We start from the raw sequence: 27,016 nt of genomic DNA, 5'->3' as shown, positions 1-27,016 counted from the left end.
ATGTATTATTTCAAATAAAAATCATTATTTCTGTCAATGTCTTGACTATATTTTCTATTCATTTTGCAACTCATTTGATAAATAAAAGTGTGAGTTTTCATGGAAAACATGAAATTGTCTGGGTGACCCCAAACTTTTGAATGGTAGTGTAGATACAATAAGTATAAAGTCACCTAATGCAGTGTATATATTTTATTATAGCATAACATTTTGTGTGCATTCAATGTAAGAAATCAATTACTAATCTCTAGAACATTATGCATTATGAAACAGTGAAATTACATTCTGGATCAAACTGAGTGTGAGTGTGAGTTAGAGGCTGCATCTGAGCCTCATATACAGTCTGTTTTGGAGTGTCTTTAGAGGGTCTTGCACTGCGGAGTGATGCATGTGAGATCGACCGTACTGTCCAAAAATATTCATAAGGCCACTCCAAGGCAAGGCAAGGCAAGGCGAGTATATGTATATTATGTATACACATGTATATGTATGTAAATGTATGTATATGTAAAGGTATCGCACATTCCATATAAGAGGGGCAATTCAAAGTGCTTCACAAAAATACATCAATAGGAGAATAGTAGTTTAGTAGTTTGTTCAATGCAATTACAGAGATTGTCGATTGTTCGGTGAGAGGACTATGTAGATTAGAGTGTCATCCGCATAGTTGTGGTAGGCAATGTTGTTCTTTTTTATGATGTGTCCCAGAGGAAGCATGTAGAAATTGAATAGGAGAGGGCCAAGGATTGATCCTTGGGGAACCCTATACATGTCATTTTAATTTGGGCGGACACAAAGTTGCCAATGGAGACATAGTAGCTTCTGTTCTGTAGGTAGGATCTAAACCAGTTTAGGGCAGTGTCCGAAAGTCCTACCCAGGTTTTCAGTCTATCTATTAGAATGTCGTGGTCTACAGTGTCAAAGGCAGCGCTAAGGTCTAATAGTACCAAAACTGAGACCTTTCCCGGTCACTCCACATGCCCTCTCCCTCACCCTCTTAGATTACAATCCATAAATTCCAGCGTTCTCCTCCAGGCGTCTTCCTGGGCTGCGGCGTGGGGCGCCAGGTGCCCCCCCCAGACCGTGATCACTACGGCAACAACATCAGGACAACATGGGAAATAACCAGGAAAAACACTCAAACACTCACTGGACACTCTGTTTCACCAACATATAGATTCTCTATTACAAACCATTTAAATGCATATTTTCCTGCTTTACAGTATGACTACATATATAAAGGGAACAAGATACATTGATTATGTGTGTCATAGAATTAATGAATATTTAGACAAATAAATTATATATAATAAATTCTAAGATATATATTATAATAATAAATATACATACATTATAATGATATATACACATATAATAGAATAATTATATTAATAAATATACATATACATATATATATAATTATACATTATATCATAATATGCAAAAACAAACTAATGGAATAGGCGATGTCGTGCATGAGAGAGGAGGGTTCGTACATTTATTTGGTTTAATGGACCACAGCGAGGTTCGTGCGTTAGGTGCATAAGGCGGCTCTATCAGATGACCTGCACCCGGATACGACAGACGGCTGTACAGGTGAGATTTACCTGCAGCCTTCAGGATCTCCTCTATCTGAAAGCCAAGATTTTGGTTTAGCCTATGTCATGCAAAAGAATAGCTGCATCAGATATTACAAGAACATCAAGGCACATGCCCTGCTGTGTGCCATGTTGAGAGTTTGTAACTGTAAGGAAGGGTGCAGAAAAACGTCTCTATTACCACATTTGCATTCTCAGTCGCTGCACAGCTCTGGTCGTCTTCACCCACAATGTACAGCAGGGGGCAGCGCAGGTTCTCAACCTGCACACACAGAACTATTGTCCTCAACAACTGGTTGCTCTAAGCTTGCAATCTTGATATCAATTAGTAGAGAGGTATGGTTAGTAGTACTTAGTACATACAAATGTCTTTATAGGGGTTCTCAACCATATCAGTGTGTTGACAGTTATTTGATTTTGAGTTATTCAGCCCACCTTTGCTTTGCTCTCCGGTGGAAAGTTGTCAGGCGAGGAAATTGCTTTGAAAGTGACATGACCCTGCTCATTATAGCTCCAGTGCGTCTGGTTACTACACCACAATGGTTGAGACAAGAGAAAAAAACAACAACCTTTCAGCAATAATTATTAGTATTAGTATTATTATCTTGAAATCCTCATCAAGTTCTTTGAGGCATATTATCATTTAAACAGGTCTTGTGTCAGGATTTTGATATTGCTTCTATAAAACAAAGCATATACAATGTACACTTTACTTTGACATAATAAGATAAGGTAATTAATAATTCAGAACTATAATATTGTTATGTTTCAGTCGAAAACTACTAACCTTTCAAAGCTTTCAATCTTGCCGTCACTGCGGACATGGTTGTAACTTCCGACTGGACCATTGACACAGATCACACACTTGGGCTGATGGACAGAAACTAGGTGAACAGAAATCTAAGGTATTTCACACCTGACACAGACCTATGACAGACACAAAACCTTATGCACTTCAACAATAATCTTCCTTACATAAACCCTGCATAAATGCATAAACTATTTTCTAGTTTTACATCCTTGCTGGTAATTCCAACTTACACATAAGTGTCACCTTCTGATCACAACAAAAGAGGTACGAAAGTTATCTGATTATAAGATATGATAGACAATGAGTATAGGCCCAGATGACCACTCAGAGGTTCACGGACAGACTTACATCGACACCTAATTGAGTGGCGATTCGCAGAGACAGGTAAACCCCGAAGGAGAGGCCCATGAGCCCAATTCTGTCCCCACACACCTGAGGGTGGTCCTGAAGCATCTGGTATGCTGCCTGTGAACAATCATTGAGAAAATTGAAGAAAATAAGACAAGATTAGATTAGACTAAACTTTATTCATTGTCATTGCAGAGTACAAGTACCAGACAACGAAATGCAGTTCAGCATCTAACCAGTGCAAATAGTCATAAAGTCTCAGTTTTGGTACTATAAGACCTTAGTGCTGCCTTTAACACTGTAAACCACGACATTCTAATAGATTGACTAAAAACCTGGGTAGGACTTTCAGGCACTGCCCTAAACTGGTTTAGATCCTACCTACAGGACAGAAGCTACTATGTCTCCATTGGCAACTTTGTGTCCGACAAAAATTAAAATTACGTGGGGTTCCCCAAGGATCAATCCTTGGCCCCCTTCTATTCAATCTCTACATGCTTCCATTGGGACACATCATAAAAAAGAGCAACATTTCCTACCACAACTATGCGGACGACACTGAAATCTACATAGCCCTCTCACCGAACGACTATAGTCCCATCGATAATCTCTGTAATTGCATTGAACAAATAAATGCCTGGATGACAAAAAACTTTGTCCAGCTAAACAAGAACAAAACGGAGATAATTGTATTCGGTGCACCAAGACTTACCCTATAGTAGTCATCCCCTACGTTGATACAATCGAGTGGACCAGGAATTTCCTTGTGTCCAAAGTAGGCCAAAGCAAGACTGGCAAAGCCTCTGGACGCAAACAGGGCAGAACGGTACTCATTCAGTCCCCCGCCCATACCCCAAAGGTCCACCATGGCTGGAAATGGGCCTGGGCCTGTTAGATTAGATACGATTTTTGGATTAGATTCAACTTTATTGTCATTGCTGAGTACAAGGAACAACAAAATGCAGTTCAGCATCTAACCAGAAGTGTAAATAGTGATATAAACCATGATAGTGATAGTGATAGGTACTGTATGGCAAGTGCAGTAGTTCCAGGTATATACTGTTATATGAGCTATGTACAGTTAAGGTAGCTATGTACAGTATGGTATGATAATTCCTTGTGTTTAGGCGCGACTTAAGCTCTTTACCCACACATTTAATTGCTCACGTGACAGTAGTATCAGTAGTTCTTCAGTAGTTGGGGGGTAGTGGTGGTCTAGTGGATAGTGTGTTGGACTTCCGATCGGAAGGTTGTGAGTTCAAATCCCGCCTGAAGCCACACCACTACTAGTGTGCCCTTGAGTAAGGTACTTAGCCCTCAGTTACTCCAGGGGGAATGTCCCTGTAATTCGTAATTGTAAGTCGCTTTGGATAAAAGCGTCTGCTAAATGGCAAAATTAAAATTAAAATTAAAATTAGTTCTCACCTGGGGGTAAGAATAAGGTCCCCACGAGTCCATTCTGCCGTATCTCTATTCTCCTGACGCCCGGTGCCATGTACCAGCGCTGAACGGTCACAGCAGCCAACTCCTGGTCTCCTCTCTGCCTCCGCTCCGTGGAGCTCTCACTGGGGGAAACGTGGCCCTCCAGTAAGGACAACTGAACAGAGTATGGAGTCTCAACGTCTCTCTTCCTCAACCTGTGGGAAGAATACATAGAACTGGTGGGATTGTCGCCATCATCTCCATCAACAGCTATTTCCCTCAAGCAATCAGGATCCTGGGGAAATGCACTGGAGGAAAACAAAAGACTGTCTCACTCAAACCATCCTCTACTACAAACATAACCTATATTATATGACTTCCTGCACACTACCTGATTACTTGATCACTACCTGACTACCTGTACTGTATCATATCTGTATTATATTGCATATTGCGTGATAGTGATTTTTCACTACAGTTTCTACTGCAGTACGACTGGTCCCGCTGTAGTTCGACTATCATCACTTCATCACTTTATTACCTTATACTACTTTTATTATTACTTACTTTACTTATTTACTTTATTCTATTATGTTGTATCTTGCTGCAATGTCATTGTTGAAGAACCAAAGCCTAAGAATTGTACTCTTGTGTACCTGTACATTGGATGTAATAAAAGTAATTCTGATTCGGAACAAACTTTAGAAGGGTATTCCCTGGGGACCAGGGGGGTATTCCATCAACATCGCTAAAAGAAAATCCAGGTTTAGTCTGACAGTCTCGCGAGAGTTCCTAAAGATATACAGGCATATTCCGATAAGTCTCGCGAGAGTTATCAAAAATAAGCCAGGATTTTCCTTTAGCGACGTTGATGGAATACCCCCCAGTGCTTTGTGCTATGTCCTGTACTATTGACACTTTTTTAAATCTTGAATTATGCCTTTTGCCTTATTGTGCTGCAATGTCAGGAACCGAAGCCTAAGAATTATACTCTCTTACACGTATAATGTGTACAATAAACTTTAAACTTTAAACTTTACTGGTGGAAATCATTTGAATTGTTTTTTTTCTTTGCTTTGGTGTCCTTTTAAACTTTGTTGATCAATAACATTGTTTGCCTCAAAATAATGGTCCAGTGTCATTGACAGTTAGTAGTAACTGATCTGTCTTTGTTCTGTTTCCTCTCTGATTCCCACCTCAGACCCTCTCTTCCCCCAATCGCAGGCTGCAGACCCCAGAACAGTCCCATCGGCTCACAGCCCACATAAGAGCCCCCTACGGACTGATCCCTGGTTACTGTGAGGAGAAGGGGGGTTAGGCGGGGGAGTGGGAGAGGAGTGAACAATGATAGGTCATCCAGAAATCACAGCACCTGTATAAATCAGTAATGCGACTCACAGTTGATGACGCCCTTGTTGTCTGTGTTGTAGTGGGAGAGCGCCTCCCACAGATCCCCATCCTCATTGTGCAGGTGTGCACACACTGTGACAGGGGAGTGGGGTGGCAGGTAACGGCCCTCCAGAGTGATCTGCTCGTCTATGAGGGCTCGGGTGGGTGTAGCTGTCAGACAAGGAGCTGGTCTACAGTTGCTCCTCCATCTCTCTGTCCCTGAGATGAAGAAGACAGCAATAATAAGGATCAAACAGGATTTAATTCCCACTAGTTGCAACGCAGTGGTGTTGTAACAGGATAGGCCTAAATTATATGGAGGTGTTGTAAATGAAATATAAAGAAAATACATTTGAAAATGAAGTTGTTAGGATGTTAGTCACATAGAACAGATAATCTGTCTGACAAACACAACAGAAAAACATATAATATTAATTAATGTGCTCAATCTAATGGTCCTCCATTAATTAATAATTAATATAATAATTCAATAATAATTCATAATTCAATCCTTACCCACAGGACGGTGCATAAATGCCTTCTTCCTCTGGACGTTACCTCCACGACAACGCACACACAGTCTCCATAGCCCTGCTCTCAGCATGCTGGTCAGTCAGGCTAACTAACCTGTACGCAAATGTAATAATGCAATGTTCAAAAACAAAACTGAGAATATAAACTATTGTTAAATGTATTCAGTCTGTCTTGCTCCACTGAAGGGAATTGGTAACACTGGACCAACGTGTACTTTTAATCTATTCTCCAGTCCAGGACATTTAACGATCAACCATAGTCTTGCGTAAGTTAAAGTTAAAGGTTAACAGTAAATTCGGATATATACAGTATATACCTCGTAAGAGTCCTTTGAAACTTACTTTCAAAATGCAATTTTTTTATTTACTTCCGCTGGGGAATTTTATTATGAAAATAATTTCAGAAGAATTAATAACTTATATATAAGTTATATATATATATATATATATACCTCGTAAGAGTCCTAACTTACTTTCATTCAAAATGTTTTTTTTTAATTTTATTTCCGCTGGGGACTTTTATTATGAAAATAATCTCAGAAGAATTAATAACTTATATATAAGTTATATATATATATATATATATACCTCGTAAGAGTCCTAACTTACTTTAAAAATGCAGTGTTTTTTTTACAATTTCCGCTAGGGGACTTTTATTATGAAAATAATTCCAGAAGAAGAATCACTTCCGGGTTATCTAGACAGAGTTGTTTGTTTTCTGCTCATATTTCACTCAGACGTCATCAGATCCACGGTGTCCAATTCTTTTAACCGGAGTTTCGTTTATTTATCTACATATCGCAGACTAAACGTGCTATAGTTTACTCTCGATCTTTCCTGTGTTCCCAGTAGAAGTAACGGTATGTGTGTCTGTCCTTCCCCTGGTTAACTAGTGCTAGCTTAGCCTGGCTACATCAGCCAGACCAGACGTAACTAGCTTGGCCCACACAGTTGCCAGCTAATCCAGTTAGCTAGCTTTCAAAGGTAGTATTCATTTAAACATTTACTTTAAGAGAGCTAGCTAAGTCATATTGTTGGATGTGTGTTTAGTGAAAGAAGCGTTGCCATGTTGATCATGTAGCTGTGGGCCCTGTCAGAAGCAGAGCTGAGAGAGACACAAATGTCTATCTATCTGTCTGTCTGTCTGTCTATCTATCTATCTATCTGTCTATCTATCTGTCTATCTGTCTGTCTGTCTGTCTGTCTATCTATCTACCTGTCTGTCTATCTATCTACATGTCTGTCTGTCTGTCTATCTATCTATCTGTCTATCTATCTATCTATCTATCTACCCATCTGTCTGTCTGTCTATCTATCTACCTGTCTGTCTATCTATCTACATGTCTGTCTGTCTGTCTATCTATCTATCTATCTATCTATCTATCTATATATCTATATATCTATCTATCTATCTATCTACCCATCTGTCTGTCTGTCTATCTATCTATCTATCTATCTATCTATCTATCTATCTATCTATCTATCTATCTACCCATCTGTCTATGTCTGTCTGTCTATCTATCTATCTATCTATCTATCTATCTATCTATCTATCTATCTATCTACCCATCTGTCTATGTCTGTCAATCTATCTATCTATCTATCTATCTATCTATCTATCTATCTATCTGTCATCTGATACACAAAAGCCTGTAGCCGTCGACTTGGGCTAAGCAGACTTCCCATCAGGGCCGGTGTATCTATGCCCCATGAATATATCAGTCAACAACGTGTAAAAGCAGGTTTGCTAAGTTGGCAGTGGGATACAACGCTACGTGTTCATGAAAATGTCTGTCCTTCTTCTTGTCGTTTCAGATAATGAGTTATTGACAGCAGATAGCAGAGAGGGCTTGGTCCTGTCCTTGCTCCTGTCAGCTGTTTGGGGGGATCTCTGTGTCCCTCTGCCCAAGGCTGCTGGGGGGATCCCTGTGTCCCTTCCCAAGGCGGAGGAGGAGGGATGGCCAGTCATTTCCGCAGCTACATCTGGGACCCGGTCCTGATCGTGTCCCAGATCGTGCTGATGCAGTGCATCTACTACAGCTTCCTGGGTCTCTGGTTGGCTGGGGTTGACAGTCTCGTACATACCCACCAGTCACTCGATCAGATCTTCAGCTATGAAGTGAGTCCTAGATATGTGTCTATAAGTCCTAGATATGTGCACTTTTCTATTGTAAAGCGCTTTGAGTTGCATTTCATGTACGAAAGGCGCTATATAAATAAATCTTTACTTACTTACTTACTATAAGTTTACCCAATGTTCATGTGTTGGTGTACTCACTCACAATAGTGTTATAAGTAGTGTAATGAATAGTGTATATTTATTACACTACTTATTACACACATTTTCTATGGAAAAAAAACACACTTTCAAAACACCGTCTCTTACTAGCAAGCTACTCTGCTACTAGCATAGAAATGCTAGTTTGTGTGAGCACAATCCCTAATCGTTACTAGCTACCTTGCCAGCTAAAACATTTGAATTTAAATTTAAATTGCAACTGCCAATGGCCCCTAGCCTAGTGATAGCATGGATTACTCTTTCTTACAATGACTAATGGATAGATGATTCACTTACTTAGACAAATGTATTTGTTGTGTTGTGTTCGTTGTGTTGCTTTGGATTGCTAAATGCCAAAAATATAAATGTAAATAAAATGACTCACGTCATCTCTTTATACTTACAGTTGCTTGGATTTGCAACAATACAGGGCAGACTCTCTATGATGGCCTTCATCTTGAACTCGCTAACTTGGTAAGTTAATGGTTTTTACTCTGAGTGATTCTTTCTTGACCACTCAACACTTTCTATGGCCAGGGAGGGATATGGAAAAAGTCATGTCTTCTTCTACCATAGTTTTACTACTCGCTTTACATTAGTTAAATCGTCATAATGCATCATTATACTTAATATAAGACAACTGTAACGATTTGATGAACTTAACTCCTCATCATCATTGTCTTTACAGTTACACATGCGACTGTACATATAGTATTGATATCCATTGCCCTTGTTCTGTACATATCATACTGCACATATCTTAATTGTACAAATGTCGCCCTTGTCTGTACATATCACACTGTACATATATATATATATATATGTCCATACTTTTATGGCTTTTGAACTATGCACTATTGCTATGGTATCTGGTTAGATGCCGAACTGCGTTTCGTTGTCTTTTTACTTACACTGGAACAGACAGAGACACAGGAGCAGACAGAGTCAGAGTCAGAGACACAGGAGCAGACAGAGACAGAGACACAGGAGCAGACAGAGACAGAGACACAGGAGCAGACAGAGTCAGAGACAGAGACACAGGAGCAGACAGAGTCAGAGACACAGGAGCAGACAGAGACAGAGACACAGGAGCAGACAGAGACAGAGACACAGGAGCAGACAGAGACAGAGACACAGGAGCAGACAGAGACACAGGAGCAGACAGAGACACAGGAGCAGACAGAGACAGAGACACAGGAGCAGACAGAGACACAGGAGCAGACAGAGACAGAGACAGAGACACAGGAGCAGACAGAGACAGAGACAGAGACACAGGAGCAGACAGAGACAGAGACAGAGACACAGGAGCAGACAGAGACAGAGACACAGGAGCAGACAGAGACAGAGACACAGGAGCAGACAGAGACACAGGAGCAGACAGAGACACAGGAGCAGACAGAGACAGAGACACAGGAGCAGACAGAGACAGAGACACAGGAGCAGACAGAGACAGAGACACAGGAGCAGACAGAGACACAGGAGCAGACAGAGACAGAGACACAGGAGCAGACAGAGACACAGGAGCAGACAGAGACAGAGACAGAGACACAGGAGCAGACAGAGACAGAGACACAGGAGCAGACAGAGACAGAGACACAGGAGCAGACAGAGACACAGGAGCAGACAGAGACACAGGAGCAGACAGAGACAGAGACACAGGAGCAGACAGAGTCAGAGACACAGGAGCAGACAGAGACACAGGAGCAGACAGAGACACAGGAGCAGACAGAGACAGAGACACAGGAGCAGACAGAGACAGAGACACAGGAGCAGACAGAGACAGAGACAGAGACACAGGAGCAGACAGAGACAGAGACACAGGAGCAGACAGAGACACAGGAGCAGACAGAGACAGAGACACAGGAGCAGACAGAGACAGAGACACAGGAGCAGACAGAGACAGAGACACAGGAGCAGACAGAGACACAGGAGCAGACAGAGACACAGGAGCAGACAGAGACAGAGACACAGGAGCAGACAGAGACACAGGAGCAGACAGAGACAGAGACACAGGAGCAGACAGAGACAGAGACACAGGAGCAGACAGAGACAGAGACACAGGAGCAGACAGAGACAGAGACACAGGAGCAGACAGAGACAGAGACAGAGACACAGGAGCAGACAGAGACAGAGACAGAGACACAGGAGCAGACAGAGACAGAGACACAGGAGCAGACAGAGTCAGAGACACAGGAGCAGACAGAGACACAGGAGCAGACAGAGACACAGGAGCAGACAGAGTCAGAGACACAGGAGCTGACACGAGCCCAGGCACAGGCTTAGGTCTGATGGGCCAACTTTATTAACCCAGATTATGATCGGAGGACAGAAGACATATTACTGGTTGTTTCCGATCAGGTCAGATTCAATTGAAATTGTCATTGACAAATTTAATCTGATCTGAAACAACCAGTTGTGTGTATGTGTAACGTTTGGACGTGTCCTCTCTGTCTAGTCAGTGCCCCTCGGTGTGTGTGTGTGTGTGTGTGTGTGTGTGTGTGTGTGAGATGTTAAGACGTGTCCTCTCTGTTTCCTCAGTGCCCTCGGCCTGTGGTTCTTCATCCGTCGGGGGAAGCAGTGTCTGGACTTCACCGTCACCGTGCACTTCTTCCACATGATTGGCTGCTGGATCTACAACACCCGCCTCCCGGCGGCCCTGTCCTGGTGGTTGGTCAACGTGGCCTGCATGGCCCTGATGGCCGTGATCGGGGAGTACCTGTGCATGCGGACAGAGCTCAGGGCCATCCCGGTGAACAGTGGACCCAAGTCTAACCTTTGACCCCCCGTCTGTGAAACGCAACACCCACTCTGTGAAAAAACTGGGGGAAACTGGTTGGAACTGTTAAATCAGGAATGTGGACCAGAAGAAAGTGGCATTTTTGTGCCCAAAAAAGAGGTGGTCAGAACTGGGAGCTGCAAGGAATCCTGTGGTTGAATTATTTCGAGACAGAGATGCTCTGAGTTGAAAGAATGCACACACACCTCTCAACGGATTCAACGACTTTATGATGAACTGCTTAATGGTATTGGTTGGTTTGCTGTATTTATTCTTTTTAAAATATGTACTACCCATCTAATAGTGTTCATTTACATCCTCTGCCCACTAAGATACCCCATGTCTGAACATAGGAAAGTGAGCCTCTGCAGTGTTCTAGGGACCCTGGGTCGTGTTCTGTGGACCTCGTGACTATGGTTTTACTGACAGCTTCATATATAAGGAAAGCAACAGTAGCAGCTAGGTCTCTGTTGATAATGTTCTAAGTATTTATCCCTAAATCACAGCCCTCTAGAGAGGAATGTTGTATCAGAGCCATTTGTCCTAAATATAGAAACAAATCATCATGTTTGTTGTCATATACATATGTTCATTTAACAACTTCTTTCCTGTCGATTTCGGTGGAGCCATTTCACTGTTAACTTTGTGTTAAAAATATACACCGGTCGAGCGCTAGTTTGCTATCCAATGTTAAATCTGAGATTTAAGTCCTCCCTCTCTCTCTCAAACGTATGGCTTTATTTCATGCATTAGCACCAACGAAAGCTTCCCTGTACTGTAAAGGTTAAGGTGTGAACATGACAAGCAAGCACATAGGATGCATCCTGCATTTCCATATAGTGTATTTACACATACTGCTCACATACCATGCTGTGTGAGCAGCAGTGTGTATCTCGTAAGCATTTAAACGCAGCACCACCGTATTGGTTGTAAGTGTTCTCTATGCTATGCTGACCAGATGGCCACTCTAGGGAAGAGCTGTCATCCACCACCTGGGCTCTGACAGGATGCTGTCACTGTGCCTGTGTGCTCTATGGTGAAATGACAGCCAAACCTACTACATCCACATTGTTTTTGCGTTCACATTTTTTTTCTTCGTTTGTGGTTTTCAAAGTTATTTCCAAATAATGGGTCTGCCAAACAAACATCTGTCTGCCTGGACTTTTCCACATTCTGGCTTTCATCTTTACTCTGAAGTTTGTGTGAGACGACCAGAAGTTTTAGTTCTTGCTTTGAAAATCTACACTAATCAAGTGTCCTGTTTTCTAAACCTTTTGCTCTATCAGTGGGTGGGCAGTGCTGTAATGCATCGGATGGTTTTATCTACAGTAAATCACTAGCTGAGGGTTGATTATTTCTCTCTCTGGAACTCTGCTTTTAAACCATAAGGCTTAACTTTTCAGGTAATGTTTTAGTTTTTTTTGTAATAAAGCAAGTGATATAAAATCACACGCGCCTGCGTTTATTGGGTCTAAAGTGAGGTCTACACTTCAGATCTGTGCTTTACATGAGACAATGGAATGACCTCTACAATGACCCCCCACACCTCTCACCAGTAGATAGACCATCAAGTGTGGACATTTAAAAACATGACACAACACAAGCCCTGTGGTGAAGCATGATCAGATGTCTTGAAAATATTTGATATCTATAGAAATCCATTCTACTGGACCATAAGCCCTAAGAAAGTCCTAGTTAAGCTACCTTTTGTGGTTCTGGATCCATCATCTTGGTGGTGTTTAGAGCAGTGATGTACTTTCCACCTCTTGCATCACTGTGGCTGGAGCCAGATGAATATTACAATGCTGTCGGATCGGTCTACATACGAAGTCATTACTTTTACTCAGCTGATTTAAATAGGCTACACAAGCACATTATTTTTAGAATGCAGCTTGCTTGCTTGCAGTTACTGCAAGGTGATATAGGCTAGACTTTTCTTAAACAATGGAGTACAATACAGTAGCCTAAATCAAGTGCTACCCAAATAAACTTGGACATGACCCCAAAAAACAAAAAAGAAAGTGATTAATTTCAATGTAAGCCATTGTGTGGGGTGAAGAGACGGATTTCAGAAATGTCAACGAGGAGATGACATGAGGAGAGGCTTACCTACTCTGTCACATGCGTCAGATGTGCCGTGACACCCTAGATGGCACGCAGGGCCTTGTGACGTCCGTAGGCCCTCCGTCAGCACCCTGACTGATTACAAACGGGGAGAGAGAGAGACCTGTTTTTCCACCTCGAAAACCTTCGCGGGGCGCCACGGGCAATTAGGATGCATTGTTACACCACGCTTGGATGTTTGGCTCCCTTGGGGGTGCCGTGGACCCTGATCCCGCTCTGCATCTCCCTCTCTCTGGTCCGCGGCCAGGTGGGGGAGAGCAGATGGGAGCTCACTAACGAGGGCCCGATTGGCTGCCGGGCTGTAACATGCTGTATGCAGTCGTCGTTATTAACACCTTGCCTCAGGGAAGACTAAAAAAAGAAACCTGGGTGTTATTGAGTGGTGAAGCCGGGGAGTGACAGGTTATCTCTGAAAGACTCTCCCCAGACTCTCTATCTAGCTCATCTATCTATCTGTCTATCTATCTATCTATCTCTCTATCTACCCATCTGTCTATCTATCTATGTATCTATCTATCTATCTGTCTGTCTGTCTGTCTATCTATCTATCTATCTATCTATCTATCTATCTATCTATCTATCTATCTATCTATCTATCTATCTATCTATCTACCCATCTGTCTATCTATCTATCTATCTGTCTGTCTGTCTATCTATCTGTCTGTCTGTCTATCTATCTATCTATATATCTACCCATCAATCTATCTATCTATCTATATATCTATCTATCTATCTACCCATCTGTCTATCTATCTATCTATCTATCTATCTGTCTGTCTGTCTATCTATCTGTCTGTCTGTCTATCTATCTATCTATATATCTACCCATCAATCTATCTATCTATCTATCTATCTATCTATCTATCTATCTATATATATAGATAGATAGATATATCTACTAGTCTGTCTATCTATCTATCTGTCTATCTGTCTATCTATCTATCTATCTATCTATCTATCTGTCTATATATCTATCTACCTACCTATCTATCTATCTATCTATCTACCCATCTGTCTGTCTGTCTATCTATCTATCTATCTATCTATCTATCTATCTATCTATCTATCTATCTATCTATCTATCTATCTATCTATCTATCTATCTTTCTGTCTATTTGTCTATCTATCTGTCTGTCTGTGTCTGTCTATCCATCCATCCATCTGTCTGTCTATCTTTCTGTCTCTCTATCCATCCATCTGTCTGTCTGTCTGTCTGTCTGTCTGTCTATACCAATCTGGTAATCTGGTAAATGTATTTATCGATCTTGACATTTGGCATGCATAGGAACTGAAACTATAGTGTAATGCATAAGAACAACTCATATCTTAAACTTCATACTTTATTATGTCAAACACATTACTTTGCAATACAATACTCAATACAGGCTTTTGGAAATAATTGACTTTGTCGTTGGCTGAGAGACCACATACATATTTAATATTGTACATTCAGTAGTGTTTCCTGATTGTATTTTCTCTACAGTATTTATTTTTAATGATCCACCAACCAAACATGGCTTATTAATATAATCGGTGGTTTATGATATCTCCTTTAAATAATGTGGTCATTTTCATGCTTTCTTTAGCTGCCGAAAATCACAGAAAACTAAATGAGTCACTCTCTCAGTGTTACCCATACATATTGCTCATGCTTGCTTTGAGGACAGCACAACTCACAACTCAGTCTATTGTTCTTGGACACTTGCCACCAGACCAGACACACAGATTGGGTGACAGAATGCTGAAACCACATTCAGAAGCACAGAATAGATGGTGGATGACCGGTACAACCATGCTTGACGGACAGGAGGATGTCTCTGGATACTAATGGACACTATACTGACGATCTTGTCAATTCTCTAGACACAACCATGCAGAGATCCGTACTAGTACTGCTGTAAAGGTACGAAATAAAATCAAAATAAGAATGTCCTCTACTGTGGGCTGAATCAAAGCCTCTTTTTTGAATAATATAAATAATTTCTGGCTGAATTACAGTGGGGGGGGGGGGGGGGGGAGACTATAGGGAGGCACACATCCTAATTTGAGATATGCAAGTGTAAAACTAACCTGAACATTGGTGTTTACTGTTTAATCATGCAATGATGGTAATAGGAGATTTCCCCATAGGTTCAAGACCATAGTCAGGATTTAGTCCTCAAAGCCTAATTAATGACAACAACAACAAACATTGTATTATATTGAGATGATGAGCTCACAAATGCAGGGGACGTTGCCTATGAAAAGCTATCTATCTAGCCATCGAGTCCTAACTCCTAACTCTGATATGAAGTCTAAACATTTGAAGGTATAGTTATGGCATGATGAAGTCTGCAACTATCTCTGTTCTGCTATGTTATTATAAAGTTAAATGTGCTTTGAAGTGAGTAGTGTTTGTATGTTGTTAGTATGTTGTTATGGTGTCAATGTGAGCAATTGAACGTCCATACAGGTCAAAGATTCGTAAAACAACACTAAACATTCTCACATAGTCAGCAACTATTTTCAGCTCCAATAACCAGTCAATAACTAGTCAATAACAGGGACACTTAAGTGACACGGTCTGGTGAAAGGGGCCGCATGTCGGCAATTCGGAAGTAAAGCAAAATAGCAAAAAAAAATGTTTGAAGAGCCCACTCGATATGATAAACAACAGTCCCCCAATAACTTATAATTTGTGAATTGGATTCACTGTCTCATCTGCCATAGGCTACTGAGTAAGTGATACATGCATGGTTTGTAAACAAACGCACGTTTTAGGACGTGTTCAAAAGCAAAGACTGTGTGATCATCTAATTATGAGTAGTTATGTGTTTTTAGCATGTTGATGTTCTATCAGCATGTTGTTGTGATGTGCTAAACATGCTGTTAGATGTTCGTAGCTATGCTCCTTCTTAGCGCTAGCTATTAGCAGTTGTTTTGCCAGTGTTTTGATTCAGAGCGCGTTTCTCCGGTATTTGATTTGAGGTGTACCAACATTCAAATATTGAAGCATATCCTCTTCAACTATTTTCAGATTTCAATGTATGACGCATCGTTTGAAAGCTTACAATGTGCATTTTCATAATCTGGAGAAAGAATATGACTACTTGAGGACTTTTTCACCAGACCCTGTCACAAAATGATCCATCCACAATGACGAACGGTAAATTAGGCATTTTACCGTCAGTCAGTGCATAACCAAAGCAGGTAGAGAGAACATCAGTTGAGAGCATTACCTGACACTTAAAGCACCTACTAAAAGGATGATCGAAGAAATGGTTAAACAAACAAAAATATTGTATGTTTAATGCCTTTTTGGTGTCTTCATAGCAGCCATGCAACTTCAGCCTAAAGTGGCCGGTGTGTCGAAAAACAGAGGGTAAAGGTTTACATCATTTTGGCTTGATTGTCACTTCAAAGAAATCAACATATTTACCCATTGTTTTAAAATTGCTTTTTTCATATGCAAATTATTTATTATTATTATTATTATTTAATTTTTTTGCAATTGCTTAGGTGTTTAATCAGACAGATAGATACTGATAACATTAACATCTATGGCTTATCTGTGCTAATGTAACCGTGTAATTAACTAACGCCATACACACAGTACAGCCCGCTATCTTGATGGTAACCCAGAGTTATTGATATCTACAGTATCGCTCTATAAACATGGCTTTGTGCTAACATAACCTTCTGATTGCTCAGGGGCTCTTAGACAGTATATACTGCATAGAATCTCTTTACCGACATCTATGGCTCTGTGTTAACAAAACAAAAAATCTAATCTTTAACCCCTCCTCCTCACTCTGCCCGCTTATCACCCCTCTCTCCAATCCTTGGCTTAAAGTTTCAGCTGTGCACAGGAGGACACCCACCCCAGGGAATGTGAGAGTGTGCCGGGGTGGGAGAGGAGGGAGAGGAGGGAGAGGAGGGAGGCCTCCCCCACCTATGTGGAGGAGCAGATGGAGCCAGTCAGGAGCAGCATGCCCAGCAGCAGCATCAGGGGTAGGGGGGCCAGAGGTGAGCGCAGGCCTGGGGGGGCGGAGCTGGGGCTGCAGAGGTCGAACAGACTCCCCTGGAAGCGGATCTTCCTGGAGTCTTCCCTCAGGGTCTCCCAGATAGAGCCCACCTCCTCCTGGCACTCGGACAGCGCCGTGAGGGCACATGTGTGGAACGCCTCCCAGTGGCTACGGCAACAACAAGAGACCAAAAAGATCAAGAGTGTTCTTCTAAAACAAAATCTTAAGAAGACTCTTTGAGAGATGCACAAGAAGATCCATATTTTCCATGAAAAAAACGGAATCATTTGGCACAGTTTACTGTATCAAATGTTCTTTGATGGTTTGCATGCCTTGTTGCATGCCAAGCCTTCATGCTCTTAGATGTATAGATTAATGGCGAGTGAATGGTGAATCCGTTATTTTGTTTTTATTAACTGTTATTTTCGTATTCAATTAATTTGCAAAGACCAAACTGATTTTAACGTAGCTATAGAAATTCGATTTCAGAAATGACCTTGATGCTGCAAGATACCACCTGGGAATGGCCGGTCTGTGTACGCTTTTAGCCAATAATATACTGTACTATGCAACTGGAATGCGCTCACTAACAATGATACCAAAAAAAAAACAAGATGGCCTCTGAATTTCATTACTGCTGTAGCAAAGTCATACATTATTCAGTACAGTAGCTCAGTGTTTCAGCATCATCATTTATTTCTGCTATATCCCTCAGAGATAACAGCATCTCTTTCCTCTCCGCTGTTCCTCCGTGAGAACACACCTCACTGGATTTCAATAAAGAGATCTTACATACACACATCCTGGCCTACACATGACATTACGTATGCCCCTACAGTCATAGGAGCACTCAAAGTCTCACGAGCCACCGTGCACTATAAACACAGATGTACAGTACGCCCAGATACTGTAGATGATGCACACCGTTTACTCACACACACATACACACCCACCCACACACGCACGTGCGCGCACGCACACACACACACACACATGCATGTGCGCACAAACGCGTGTGTGCGTACACACACACACGCACACCCACCCACACACATACACCCACACACGCTCCCCTCTCACCTGCACACAGCCTCCACTCCCCTCTCGCTGGTCACGTTCTCCTGATAGTTGTCCATGCTCTCCCCGAGCTCCAGCACACAGTTGGAGAAGTCCCTGTAAATATTCTCACACTTCACATCGTCGGCCACCCCTGCCACAGCCAGGGACAGGGCCACTGCAACACACAGACAGACAGAGAGGTTCAAAGGTGTTAAGATTTAGATCAGATTCAACCTTTTTGTCATTGCACAATGACAGTACAGTGAAAGGCACAGGGTCAGCCAGAGTCAGCGCCCCTGGAGCAATTAGGGGGGTGCTCCGATTGCTAGCCGGCCTCTCTAACCTCTAGGCTACCTGCCCCACCTACAAACATAAGCACATTATTGTCGTCATAATGAAAGAACTACACATCCCGTATAAATCTACTATGTAGTACAGATATATTCTGTACTATACGGTGTACTGTATGTAAAAACAATGCAATTACGGAGGCTAATATACTTGGTTATGTTACGATAACAAAAGGCTCTTTTCTAAGACCTTTATCTCGATACCATCATCTTTGAAGCAACGACACAAACCGTATCAGTGTTTTCTCAAACAACAACAAAACATTTAATGGGAGGATGCCAAAAGTAGGTCATCCTCGTTCTTTGTTGTTCTCGCTGTTAAAATGGAGGAAACAGGCATGTCAGCCCTTAGCAACACTTCAAGGACTTCATGAGTATTTTTGGCAGTTAAATGTTTTCTCCACCACCACCCCCGCCCCCTCCGCCCTTCCCTCCATCCTCCATTCATCCAATGGCCTCTCATCATTGTATGAGACGCATCAGACACATCAGAGTACCTTTGTGAAGAGATTGCATGAGGGACATTGGGGCTAAGGTTAGTCTGATTTGGATGTTTCAAAGGGTCTGTGATAGAATCAGAAAATATGCATCAGTTGTCTACTGACGTAACCAGCATACCAGTGAGTGAGATGAATTTCACTATTCCTCTTTTCTACCACCCACACAATGTATTGTTCGGGTCAGGGATAAGGCCATGACAGTGGTATCAGTTCTAAGAGCTAATTCCCAAGCATACAAAACACTGAATATAAGTGTATAGGCAGGGGTAATACAGTATAAGTCTTAGGATTTTGAAGATAGAATTGGTTGCGTTTCTGAGATTATTTTCAAGATTTAATATTAAATTCCCACTGCAGATGTAGAAATATGCTCTCTATCCGTTGCCTCCTCCCTACATTTAAACCATTGGTTATATATAGTGTTTTATTACTCATTTATTAATCAACACGATTCAATTTGCATACATTCATATGTATAATCAGAATCACTTTAGGATTATGTTTTTTTTACTGGTGTCCTTATGGAAAATACAAACATTACAAGAGGTAAGACTAACTAACATTATATTCCCAGTTGATTCATGGAATGATTTTAATCTAATGACAAATACATTCTTCAAAAGTGTCCTTCAATAAGTGTTCTCCATTTTAATATTGTACAACATTGTTCCATAGGTCCTGACCCCTCATCATGGGAAGGAGCTTGTTCAAGCACTCCAAACAAGTATGTACCACACACCCGGGGGACTATGAGTTATTGATAAGTGAGCTCTTCATATCAGAAAGAGCTCTCACACCCTCATGCAGCTATAATCTCACCACTCCTGCACCCACCCCTGCTGAAGTGCTAAATGTAGCTGTATCATGAATAAAATATCATACTATGTTTTCCCTGGATATTTGGACCAGTCAAGAAGCTATCCGGACCATGCAGTCAAGCCTATGGCTGTGCATGGCAGTGTCTCCAAACTAGACATGCAACCTAGTGTTGAGAAACAAAGCAACAAAAGAAAATCCTTATTTTTACCAACAGATAAGGCGTAGATATATATAACAATGGAAGTCATCTTACCTAATGCAATAAATGCACAACACCTTGTTGGAACCTTCGCCGACGTCAATCCCATCTCCCATCAAGCCCAGCGGAGGGTGCCTCTGCCTCGCGCCATCTGTGGGATCCAACAAAGTCGTTCATAAAATTGATATAAAAAAATAAAAAATAAATCAAAGCGATTTTTTAAAAAGATGAATCGATCAAGATAAACGCCTTCTATAACGGCACAATCTGCGAGAAGTGGAGATTGACGTTTTCGCGAATAAGTGTCAGTTTATCCTCGATCATCCAGCCCATTGATAACAGCGTTGGTACCTGGCTGTGTGGAGGAGAGTTGCTGCTCCTCTGAGCGTCTCTGTTCTTCTCTGAGCGTCTCTCTCTCACCTCAGCAACGCCCCGCATAGCTGATACGCTTCCGCCATCCCGCACGGCCAAATAGCTCTCGGTAGAAATGGACATTAACGTACAGTACAGGCCAAAAGTTTGGACACACCTTCTCATTCAATGTGTTTCCTTTATTTTCATGACTATTTGGTACATTGTAGATTCTCACTGAAGGCATCAAAACTATGAATGAACACATAGGAATTATGTATTTAACAATAAAGTGTGAAATAACTCTAAATATGTCTTATATTTTAGATTCCTCAAAGAAGCCAACCTTTGCTTTTTTGTTGTTAATAAAATAAATGTTTTTTGTTGTTAATAAAATATATAATAATAATATGATATATATATATATATATATATAATAACATATTATTATATATTTTATTAACAACAAAAAAGCAAAGGGTGGCTACTTTGAGGAATCTAAAATATAAGACATATTTAGAGTTATTTCACACTTTATTGTTAAATACATAATTCCTATGTGTTCATTCATAGTTTTGATGCCATCAGTGAGAATCTACAATGTACCAAATAGTCATGAAAATAAAGGAAACGCATTGAATGAGAAGGTGTGTCCAAACTTTTGGCCTGTACTGTATCTTGATGCCTTGATGTTTAATTGGTATCACTCACTAATATATTCAATAATTCCATTCAAATAGAATAGTCTAGCCTAGGCTATTGTGTTGTGTAAATCACTCAAACTTTTAACAAACAAAACATTTGATGTGCACAGAAACAGAAAACTTGTCCCTCCTCAGATTTTCACCTTTTATTTTTGTTGAAAAAATGACAATATTTCCTCAGTATGTTGATGTAACCAGCAAGTCATGTTGCACCTTTGACATACTGTATTTTGTATACATAATGTATTTTAATACTTATTGGAAATCCTCTCCAATGAGCCCTCCATTGCATTTTATGTTTAAAGTATGACACTGAAGTCCTTGTATACAGTAGGAAACGGCATTTAATACCCTGGTCCGCTTGTAACAGGAAACCATCCCTGAAGAGGAGCTTATCAACAGTTTTGAACCTTTTGGTCGGTATGTCGGATCCCAGTCCCGACAAACTCTGATTTTGAGTCAGAGTCAGTCAAGAAGGAGCCAAATGGAAGACACTGAAACTAAACCCCTAATACCTTCCATAGTTTGGGAATTAAAATATTTCGATTTAATAAAACAAAAAGAACAAAAAGAAAGAAAATACATCGATTGAATGACCTCAGCTGGGCATTGTAGCTTTCTTTGGAGGGTCTAAAACTCCCCAAGTCTTCCCCGTGTCGTGTACAGAGTTGAAATGGGGATTTTTATTGAAACAGTCTCAAGTCTCTTATCATTCTTGTAGTGTTCCCTTAAACATTTGCTCAATTCTCCAGCAGGAGTGATGTCTAGATTGTCACATTTGCAACGCCAGTGTCCTCTGTCCCAAAAAAAACGTCAACATTGAGACATTTGGTTCATCAGGGGGCATAACGCAAAAGCTCTAAGGAAACAGGATCCTCCATGGAGCAGACTGAGGGTGATGGCTGTTGGAGCTGAAGAGGACATGGATCTTGAACAAGCCTGATGGATATCGATATGAAAATGGCAGAGTGGTTTATTGATCTGTTCCAGCGGCTCTCTTGGTGCGTTTCCTCGGAGAGGCTCTAGGGGACGCCTTGTTGTCTGTAAGGAAGGGAGACAGAGGGTCAGTCATCTGGGTGGTGTTTGGCATAATTCACCTACAAAAGGTAAGTATGATGAACACAAGTTACTGAAAATCTGTGAAAATCTAATCAGAGGACGTATATAATTTACGGATGTATTTATATTTTAAGAAATGGCTAAAAACAAACCATATATATATATATATATATATATATATATATATATATACTGTAACCATAACCACCCATAACTCTCTCTGGGCATCCCCTTGTTGCTCTACAGACTGTCCAGATATGTGCACTGTCCTGACTAAATAAAGATCTATCTATCTATCTATCTATCTATCTATCTATCTATCTATCTATCTATCTATCTATCTATCTATCTATCTATCTATATGCACATAAAAGGAAAATGCTTGACTTACTCATGACATTGAGGGTCTCCTGGGGAATCCAGCTGATGTCCACGTCGTTCATACCCCCGGTGCCAGTCTCCACCTTCACTGCCATTCTCTTCCTCTGCACAGGTCAAAGGTCAAAGGTCACCAACATAGCACATCACATCCTGTGACCCTCATCACTGTTGCTCTCATTGCAGTAGGATCATGTTGCCCCCTAGACACCAAGGATCTTCTTAAACTATTTTCAGATTTCTATGTATGACACATCGCTTGAAAGCTTACAATCTGCACTTTCATAATCTAGAAAAAAATTAAAAATGACATTGCCCTACTTGAGGACATTTTTTCTACCAGACCCTGCGACACAATTCTGATGTACTGTACTGTAGGTGGATCGGTTAAATACACATACCGTCCTGGTCTCCATCATCTGGTACAAGCCGAAGGCCACCAAGGCAACCAACCCAGCCATGAAGATGTACAGGAACATACTGCAAGAGAAACAATCATATACATTTAAAAAGTCATACATGTGTTTTAATATAGATGTCCAATAAAGTGCATATACCTGTACAGAACCTGTGAAAATAAACACACTCTAAACAAACTCTTTATTGCATGTCGTTAGCCTCATAGCATAATTGCCTAAGTCATATTTTGGCCAAGTTGAGATATCTGCCTAACTCTACTCTCCTAACACTGCTGATTCACTGCATTACTAGGCGTTTTTGACACTACATACAAAGATGGCTCGGCTGACCACAAGTGAAGCATGACTTAGGCAAGTATGCTATGAGGCTAACGATGTGTAACGCATATAAAGACAATGTAAACATAGACACGTCATGTGTGTCAGTGAAACCCTTACGTTTCTCCATCCAGTCCCTCCTCCAGCTCAGTGATGGTGACGGTCTGGTTGTAAATGGCGGTCTGGAAGGCGTTGCCCTGCAGAACAGAGAAAACAGAGAAAAGATCAGCACCTGGAGCCACACATTCCAAAGCATTCCTGAAACTGCCCAGGGGGGTACTCCATCAATGTCGCTAAAGGAAAATCCAGACTTATTTGTACTCGCGAGATTTATGGAGAAATCCAAGCTTATTTCGATAAGTCTCCCAAGATTTATTGAAAAATCCAAGTCTCGTGAGATTTATGCAAAATAAGCCTGGATTTTCCTTTAGCGACGTTGATGGAATACCCTCCAGGCCACGGAGACAAACACGCATGGTCTGTGCTTAGGGACGCAAAAATTATCGTAAGTTTCGTGAAACTTTCAGATCATTTCCAAAGTTGCCATATGGGGAACCCATCGGAAAAAAAAACTAGCGGAAAGTTTCCCAAACTTGTGGGAATTCCGCAACCCTATCTGTGCACAAACATTCCGACCTTGCACAGCGCTGTAGTAGCTAACACCTGGTCTCACCTCGCTGTCCTGGTAGTTGAGGAGGATGACGAGGCCGAAGGGACGTCCGGCCATGGGCTGGGCAGGGATGAAGGAGTACTCGAAGGAGGCCTGTTTCTGGGGCGGCACCACGGTGCTGAGGGGCAGGGCGGTGAACTAGACAGAACCAGAACCAGAACCAGAATCAGAATAGTTCACAAGAACTTAAGTATCTTTAATCTTAAGTAAAGTAAATAAGTAAAATAAATAATCTTACAGTAATACAGTAATAACTAGACAACAGAACAGCTCATTTCAAACGGATCTACCTTTTCTGACCAACAACAATGAATGAATGAATGAATGAATGAATGGTCTTTATTATCCACCATCCCTATGCACATTATGCACTAGGAGTATTCTATTCGATGTCTATTTTGTTAACAAACCACATTGTTCTTGTCCGTACTTGCCATACTGTACCTATCACTATCATTGTCATGTTTCATATCATTATGTAGATGCTAAACTTCTGGTTAGATGCTAAACTGCATTTCGTTGCTTGTACTCTGCAATGACAATAAAGTTGAATCTAATCTAATCTAATTGATCCAATCAAGAGGACTACATTTCCTCAGTTGAAGCATGCAGGCATCATGTCTTCTAGTCTTACATTCTGGATGTAGAACTGGAAGTCCTGAGGATAACGGAAAGACGCCTCCAGCGATTGGACGGTGAAATCCTGACTTCCTTTGTTGGTGAAACCCACCAGGAACTTCACAATCTCATTGGCTGGGAACTCTGGATAGAGGGTGAGAAACAACGTTATACAAATCAAACAAACGGTCAGCTGGATTGATACATACTGGAAAGGGTCACTAGATATCTAGCTAGTACACAGTACCCCCCCCCCCTGCTTTAAATGATGGAAGGTGAGTGTAAACATGGATGTAAACACCCATGATGAGGGCTTATGAGGGGACGGAGGACCAACCTTCGCCAGTCACAAAGAGGATGGTGGTGTCAGCGTCGGCGTGGTAGGTTACGTCAGCTACGGCAGAATCCTCGTCTAACTCATCTTCTGTTTCCTGTGATTATGACGTTTATGAATGGAAATTAACGATTAATAACACAACAATACATGTAATTACAAATGTGACAGGGCAAGGCAGCGCGTTTTTCCACAGTTCAACCACATGTCACATACCGAGCCTGGGACCTGATCTTCCTCAACGAGCACCTCATCCTCCTCCTCCTCCTCTTCCTCCTCCTCGTCAATGGCGGCATCTGGGGCTACATCCTCCGCAGACTCCTGGTCTGCAGATACCTGGCCTGTGTCACAGAGAGAGAGACCAAGAAGCAATTAGGAGTGTATCAATCAAATCAATACCCTGGGGGGTATTCCATCAACTTCGCTAAAGGAAAACGCAGTCTTATTTTTGTTAAGTCTCACAAGACAAATCAAAAATAAACCTTTAGCAACATTGATGGAATTCCCCCCAGGTTGCTACTTTATCAAACAAAAAAAGTAAAACATGCTTTGACAGACACATATGTCATATAGTATATGTCTATAATGTGTAAAGGTTAGGTGCACATAGTACATTGGTACAAATGTATCTAATGAACAGAGCAGAACCTTTAGTCAATTTATGATTTGGGAGCAGGGTTCGTAAACTGGATTTAAAGGCTCCAATGCTCTCAATTGTATTTGCAGAGGCCTCGGCTCGCGCGTTACAATGTTACTACAATAACTGTTATCAACAGGCGAGGAGCGGAACGGCCTGGCTGGGACACGTCACCATAGGAGGAAAACCCACAGTAAAGCACAACCAGCCGGAATGCACAGAAAGAAACTTTTACCTATTTCCCAAATCTGCATTAAAATGTTTAGTTTATCCTTGAAACTTAAGAATGGGAATTTGCCCTACGATCATCAACACAATAGATCGAGGTACACTTACTTCAGGCTACGCTTTACTTACGTTCCTATGTTTTGATGTCTAGGAAATGCAATAATGCATGGATTATACTTGGATTATAACTATACTGTCATTCAATCGATGCATACAATGGAAAGTGTCCGGTCATCACGGGAAACATTGTAACATTGTAACTCCCAATAGAAAGAAAGAAAGTGAAGATGTAAGCCTATCTATGCCACGTCAATGTTAACTCTGGTAGGCACTATTGGACAACTTAGTGAAGTGCGACAAATTAATTCTAAACAAAATGTACTTACCGATGCATATCAAGCCACACGGAAAAGCCAGGAGGAAAAGCAGCACTAATTTTGACCCGATATTAAACATTTTGCTACCGTTTAAGATTGCAGTTTGCTACACATCAAACAGTCAGGAAAAAAGGGAGAAAAGTTGAGTTAAGGGGTGGGATAATAAGACCTGTAAGACACGCCCACAGGCTCGGTATGGCTACGTCGCTCAGGCAAGCCAAGGAACTGGCTACGTTCGTAAATCTGCTCTGAAAGTCTGCTTAGAACTTTTGGAATGCCTGTTGTCCAATCAAATTATTTGGTCTCTTTATGACGTTGAACGCAGTGCGCGCTCCGGCGCTCTCAGAGCGGATTGACGAACGCAGCCACTGTTCACTGTTCACCGTTCACGGGATTAAAAAAAAAACAAAACAATAAACGAATGGAAAACCAATTACAATTTCGTGAGTTTAGAATTATAAGGTTCTATCTCCGTTTAGAATGATGAGGTTCTATCTCCGTTTAGAATGATACGGTTCTATCTCCGTTTAGAATAAGGTTCTATCTCCGTTTAGAATGATAAGGTTCTATCTCCGTTTAGAATGAGAAGGTTCTATCTCCGTTTAGAATGATAAGGTTCTATCTCCGTTTAGAATGAGAGGTTCTATCCCCGTTTAGGGCAGTTCAGAGATATTGAGCGTCAAACTTTTTACATTCCATTATGTTTTGTGAGA

General features: G+C 41.3%; 4 protein-coding genes across 5 annotated transcripts; 1 reads left to right on the top strand and 3 right to left on the bottom strand.

Moving 5' to 3' along the window:
- Nucleotides 1-291: 291 nt before the first annotated feature.
- LOC308173693 (bile acid-CoA:amino acid N-acyltransferase-like) lies at nt 292-6,314 on the bottom strand. The gene is made up of 11 exons (XM_080548737.1): nt 6,085-6,314; nt 5,578-5,787; nt 5,376-5,475; nt 4,183-4,394; nt 3,470-3,645; nt 2,758-2,874; nt 2,386-2,468; nt 2,034-2,127; nt 1,780-1,860; nt 1,497-1,632; nt 292-1,090 (listed from the first exon to the last, which is right to left on the bottom strand). The coding sequence occupies exons 1-11, from the start codon at nt 6,170-6,172 to the stop codon at nt 990-992; spliced, it is 1,398 nt and encodes a 465-aa protein (XP_080404863.1). The 5' UTR covers nt 6,173-6,314; the 3' UTR covers nt 292-989.
- Nucleotides 6,315-6,827: 513 nt separating this feature from the next.
- On the top strand, nt 6,828-12,598 carry sys1 (SYS1 golgi trafficking protein). 2 transcript variants are annotated; one of them, XM_080548288.1, is made up of 4 exons: nt 6,828-6,961; nt 7,917-8,220; nt 8,786-8,853; nt 10,918-12,598. In XM_080548288.1, the coding sequence occupies exons 2-4, from the start codon at nt 8,059-8,061 to the stop codon at nt 11,156-11,158; spliced, it is 471 nt and encodes a 156-aa protein (XP_080404414.1). In that variant the 5' UTR covers nt 6,828-6,961; nt 7,917-8,058; the 3' UTR covers nt 11,159-12,598. The 2 variants fall into 2 exon arrangements, with proteins under 2 accessions (XP_080404414.1, XP_080404415.1); XM_080548289.1 differs by having other exon boundaries at nt 6,843-6,955.
- A 4,612-nt stretch (nt 12,599-17,210) lies between these two features.
- Nucleotides 17,211-19,217, bottom strand: LOC308173486 (neuritin-like; the record flags this gene model as incomplete). Its single annotated transcript, XM_080548516.1, has 3 exons — nt 17,211-17,451; nt 18,364-18,517; nt 19,190-19,217. The coding sequence occupies 3 exons, from the start codon at nt 19,215-19,217 to the stop codon at nt 17,211-17,213; spliced, it is 423 nt and encodes a 140-aa protein (XP_080404642.1).
- Nucleotides 19,218-21,405: 2,188 nt separating this feature from the next.
- On the bottom strand, nt 21,406-26,422 carry LOC308173141 (translocon-associated protein subunit alpha-like). The gene is made up of 9 exons (XM_080548115.1): nt 26,313-26,422; nt 25,278-25,402; nt 25,065-25,158; nt 24,744-24,871; nt 24,113-24,247; nt 23,560-23,636; nt 23,104-23,182; nt 22,716-22,809; nt 21,406-22,306 (listed from the first exon to the last, which is right to left on the bottom strand). The coding sequence occupies exons 1-9, from the start codon at nt 26,380-26,382 to the stop codon at nt 22,239-22,241; spliced, it is 870 nt and encodes a 289-aa protein (XP_080404241.1). The 5' UTR covers nt 26,383-26,422; the 3' UTR covers nt 21,406-22,238.
- Between the last annotated feature and the right edge of the window lie 594 nt (nt 26,423-27,016).

Source organism: Nansenia antarctica, assembly GCF_963989245.1.
Source record: "Nansenia antarctica genome assembly, chromosome: 18".
Taxonomy (NCBI): domain Eukaryota; kingdom Metazoa; phylum Chordata; class Actinopteri; order Argentiniformes; family Microstomatidae; genus Nansenia; species Nansenia antarctica.
The sequence above is the reverse complement of the archived record's forward strand: the minus strand, read 5'-3'. Positions and strand labels throughout refer to the sequence as shown.